The sequence below is a fragment of the Mollisia scopiformis genome (assembly GCF_001500285.1).
Source record: "Mollisia scopiformis unplaced genomic scaffold LY89scaffold_30, whole genome shotgun sequence".
Taxonomy (NCBI): domain Eukaryota; kingdom Fungi; phylum Ascomycota; class Leotiomycetes; order Helotiales; family Mollisiaceae; genus Mollisia; species Mollisia scopiformis.
Window position 1 is genome coordinate 253,902 of NW_017263610.1, and position 5,056 is coordinate 258,957.

At 46.6% G+C, this 5,056-nt stretch overlaps 1 protein-coding gene across 1 annotated transcript; it reads left to right on the forward strand.

Moving 5' to 3' along the window:
• Positions 1-1,075: 1,075 nt before the first annotated feature.
• LY89DRAFT_676386 (histone deacetylase) lies at positions 1,076-3,687 on the forward strand (the record flags this gene model as incomplete). Its single annotated transcript, XM_018213582.1, has 5 exons — positions 1,076-1,088; positions 1,173-2,733; positions 2,785-2,848; positions 2,898-3,174; positions 3,224-3,687. 5 exons carry the CDS (start codon positions 1,076-1,078, stop codon positions 3,685-3,687), a joined length of 2,379 nt encoding a protein of 792 aa, XP_018063366.1.
• Positions 3,688-5,056: the final 1,369 nt, after the last annotated feature.

Here is a 5,056-nt window from a genome sequence, read left to right on the forward strand (position 1 = left end):
TCTGAAAATGTCTATGCATGATGCATAAGACTGGCAGTAGTGTGTGTGCGTGTATCTGAGTTTGTTTGTTGATGCGGATGTGTCTTTCTCCTGTCGTCGTGGTGCTTCGGTGTTGTCTTGTAGCATGGATTCCTCTAGAATCCAGGGTATCGAAGACTGTTCCGTCATGGTCTGTCGATCGGAGAAAGGTTCCAAGCTGAACAAGTGAAGGCTGTCAAGTTGACTCATTTTGTATGTTGGATATACGCGGATTGGGGTTAGCCCTCAACGATTGGGTTTGCATGGGTTGTTGAGAAGATGCCGAGTCTCCAGTATTTGCTGTTGAAAGGAGAGGACTTATCACAAGGCCAACTCTGGTGTGCTTTGTTTTGACATTCTGAAGATGTTTTTGATGCATTTCTGGGCTACAACAGACTGCCTGGGATCTCAGGCTGTCCTGGCTTGGTTCTGCTGGTCTCTGGTAATTACTGTTAGTTGAAGAGTACTTGTCATAGTGATATGTCTGGTCTACCACAATTCTATACTCTGGGGACAAACCTAGACTATTCCTGCTGGACAGGATGCCTCGAATTTAAGGCTAAACTGGCTGATTTCTGAGAGTCGCTGATAGTTACTGTTCATGGGAGAGTACTTCTCATAGTAATAAGTCTGTTTTGTCGTGTTTTGATGTTTGGGAGATGGCAATGTTGCAAAGTTGTCTCGGCGGATATGTTCCAGGATGGAACTTAAGTGCACTAGTTTCAAGCGCCCTCTCAGTGAGAGAGCTTTTGAGCTTGAAACTTCGGTACAGGCTTTCAGTTATCGGGGCTTGCATTTTTGAAAAGCTAGTCGGGTGCCTCGAGGCTGCGAGGCCGCAAGGCCACGACATGCGAAAATTATCAGACCGTTTTCTGAAAGAGGACGAACTTTCCACTCTGCTTCTGAATTTACAAAATACAATCACAAAACAGAATCGCAGACACAATGGCTTCAACCAATCCAGAGACAGACATTTCACCAATCCTTTTGTTCTTGCTTGTCCTTCTTCTTTTCTGGAACGTGATAGTTCGAGGCTTTAGAGTCCTGTAATCTTGAGATGTCACAGGATTGTATGTCCAATTAGCTGACATTATCCAGAATTGTTCGATTCGTCTAAGTCTGTGCAATGGAGTCCTCTGTGACTACCGTCCTAGATATGGACACTGTCATACAGAGTAACGAACTCCCGGTCAGCAATGGCCATTCAAATGGCTTCCTTGACCCTCGAGTTCTCAATAAATTAGACGACCTCGATATCCCTGATTCCACGGACTCTCGAGAAGATTCCTTCGAATCCGAGTCGAAGCTCGACATTGCAATACCACGCAGAGCCTACCTTCCAACTGGCTGCTGCTACGATATCCGAATGAAGCTACATGCAAATGCCGACTTCTCTGCAAGCCCACACCACCCCGAAGACCCTCGACGAATAGAGTCGATCATGGAGGAATTTCGAGTCGCTGGTTTGATATACACCGATGGAAGCACAGAACAGCTCATGGAGATACTTAAAGAATCGCCGGAGAAATATATGTACCGAATTCCTGCACGGAGAGCTACCGAAACAGAGATTTGCACTGTTCACGATGCAGCACATTACGACTGGGTTCAATCGTTGAGCAGCATGACTTCAACTCAATTGCGCCAATTGACAGCTGACTTTGATATGGGTCGGAAATCTCTCTACGTTGGCAATCTTACATACGAAGCAGCCTTGGTATCAGCTGGAGGAGCTATCGAAACCTGCAAAGCCGTCGTCACTGGAGTTGTCAAGAACGCTGTCGCAGTCATTCGACCTCCAGGGCATCACGCAGAGCACGATGAGTCTCTCGGCTTCTGCATCTTCAATAACGTTCCGATTGCGGCGAAAGTATGCATGAAGGAGTTTCCTGATCTCTGCCGGAAGGTCTTGATCCTCGATTGGGATGTTCATCATGGAAATGGCATCCAGAATATGTTCTACGATGATCCAAACGTCCTCTACATTTCTCTCCACGTATACAGCAATGGTACATTCTATCCTGGTCAGCCTGAAAATGAGGATTTACCCGATGGAGGCCTTGATAAATGTGGCATAGGAAGAGGCATTGGTCGCAATGTCAATATCGGCTGGGCAGATCAGGGCGTTGGTGATGGTGAATATATGACTGCTTTCCAAAAGATCGTGATGCCAATCGCACACGAGTTTGACCCAGATCTGGTCATAATCTCCGCCGGTTTCGATGCTGCCGCTGGAGATGAGCTTGGAGGATGCTTCGTTTCGCCTGCCTGCTACTCACACATGACACATATGCTCATGGGCTTAGCAAATGGAAAGGTTGCTGTCTGTCTCGAGGGCGGTTATAACCTGAGAGCTATTTCGAGGTCAGCATTAGCAGTCGCCAAGACATTGATGGGAGAACCACCTGAGCGAATCGTCCCTCCACCACTCAATCGGGTCTCAGCAGATACTATCAACATGGTAAAGCGGATACAGGCCAACTACTGGGAATGCATGCGACCAGGTGTCATACCTTCAGCAGAAATCCAAGTTCGATCTACAGAGAGAATGAGCGACGTTATTCGGCGAGCCCAGAAGAGTCAATTATACGATGAGCATAATATGATACCCCTGAAGATCATGCGTAAGGGCTTGACGGAGCAATACGAAAATCAAGTCCTAGTTACACCGGATCTGTACAAGGCAAAGAAGGTTATCATGTTCATCCATGATTCGTAAGTCGCAGTTGTCCTACTCATTTATTTTCGCTGACTCCTCTCCCCTAGACCCGATGTTCTGGCACAACCAGATCTCCACGACAACAAGATCTATCCTCACAATGCCTATGTGGTAAGTTTCCTTTCTGCCTCAGAATAATAATTGTTCTAATAGATATTAGACCGACGAGCTCAAATTATATATCGATTGGGCCATACAAAACGGCTTCGGTGTCGTCGACGTCAATTTTCCCAAACCTATCTACAAAACCAACAACTTTGGCAAGGAACTCGACTCCTACATACCAAAACCTTCCGAAAACCTTTTGGCGAACCAGACCAAGGAACTACTTACCTACATCTGGGAAAATTGGTTGGAGCTCTTGGGCAGCGTCAGCATTACTCTTGTCGGTGTGGGTGACGCAAATATCGGCATCAAACAATTGCTCACTGCAAATGGTGAGATCAACTACATCCCTCACCCTTCATCCAATCTAACCCTCTCCAGATGACGTCTACAAGAAAATTCCCTCAGTCCTGTCCTTCATCGACAGCAACCTCCGCAGCGTAAGATCCGAAACAGACCCCGGCCTCTCAGCTTGGTACCGCCAACACTCCCTCCTTTACATAATGCCCGACCACGCCTGCTTCAGCGACCCGATACAATCCCGTAAAGTAGCCAAGAAGAGTTATGGTACCGTGAGAGCTGCCAACGTCGAGGTTGGCGAAAGCGGTAACCCGATCGGCAGAATGCTCAGAGCACATGCAGAGGCGAGCAAGGAGTGGATCTTATCAAGGGTGATGGATTGGGAAGCAGAGAATCTGCAGGTCGATCCCGATGAGACGGAGGATGAGGACGAAAGCGATATCACGAATCCGGGGCTGGGCATTCATGGAGGGGCCGTGGATGGGGATATTGATATGGCGGGGATGGGGGGAATAGTTAGTTCGAGGATGCCGGTCTTGAGCTGAGCAACGCGACCGAGGGTAAAGAAGGAGAGCAGATCTTGAGGTGAAGAGTGGAGGAGATTGTATATTGTAAGAGTTATAGGTACAAAGCATAGCACATTTGCGGCGAAGCGGGCGTCCGTCTTGCTTGCTGCAGCGGTACAGCATTAGTCACCACTCGTTGCGCCAGCAAAGACGCACACGAGCCCTTCATGATGCTGATTGGCGAAGCGTGCGTTGCTCGCCCTGATGGTGTCAATTTTTACCATATTTGCAAGCGCAAGCGCAGGCGCAGGAGTCGAAGATTCGGCAGTACTGGATGATCGTTCTTGGACGAACAATGGTATCGTAGGGAGGACGACGATGACGACATACCCCTAGGCGCTCCGTACGATATCTCTTCTGAAGAACCTAGGGTAGCATTGATCAATGTCGCCCGAATGTGGTACAGGTCCGAATGTGGTACAGGTTCGAACCTTCACGTTCACTGCTAGAGAGACCGCTGTGGTACAGGTCCGAATGTAGTACAGGTCCGAATGTGGTACGCAAATAAATAGTTGTACGCATTTCGAAAGAATTCGAAATGCCGATTGTTTATATATACTATGTGGGTCGCGTGGCACGCGATTAGTGCACGTGATCGTATGATTAATATAATTTTAAGGCCACCAGGCTGCGAGTAGTTCTCTTTTTAAGTTTTAAAGTTAGGTTTGGGTACTTGGGCTGTTCTGCACCGAATGGAGGTTATACCACCAAGACTCCTTTTATCTGGGATTAATGTCCATGATATGCTGGGAGATTTTCGATGAGGTTTTCTTTATCCGTTGTGTAGTTCTCTTTTTGAGTTTTAAAGTTAGGTTTAAGTGCTGGTGATTGACTTCACAATACTCCACAATTGAAAATCTTGTCAGATTCACTTGACTCCCTCACAAACACTGCAGCACCATGCTGAAGTCTAGATTTCATGAGTGTGCATAGCTCGTTTTGGCGTGCTTCTTCGTCCTATTTCTTTATTGGAAACAATTATTATCGATACAGGAATACGTCGGTCTGGCTTGTGCTATCGATAGGAGGGTCCTTTGAGTAGGTGTGATTTTTGTTATCAACTATTTTCTCTCTCTACTTGTTTTCTATGTCTCTTTTTCTTTTCTTTTCTAGATATTTTATTCATCCTGTCACAGCACAGTCCCTCGCACCCAACCTACACAACCACGCTCCAACCATGAGCTCTCGATTCTTTAGCAACTTTCCAATCGGTGAGATTTTTTTAGGCTCTGGTTGGGGGTTTATATAGTACTTGTTTCAGCGCTTTTGGATCGGTGGGTGTATTCTTTTTGTATTGGGTTAGATAAGAGAGACTTAATATTAATTTATTAACTATTGTTAACAACAT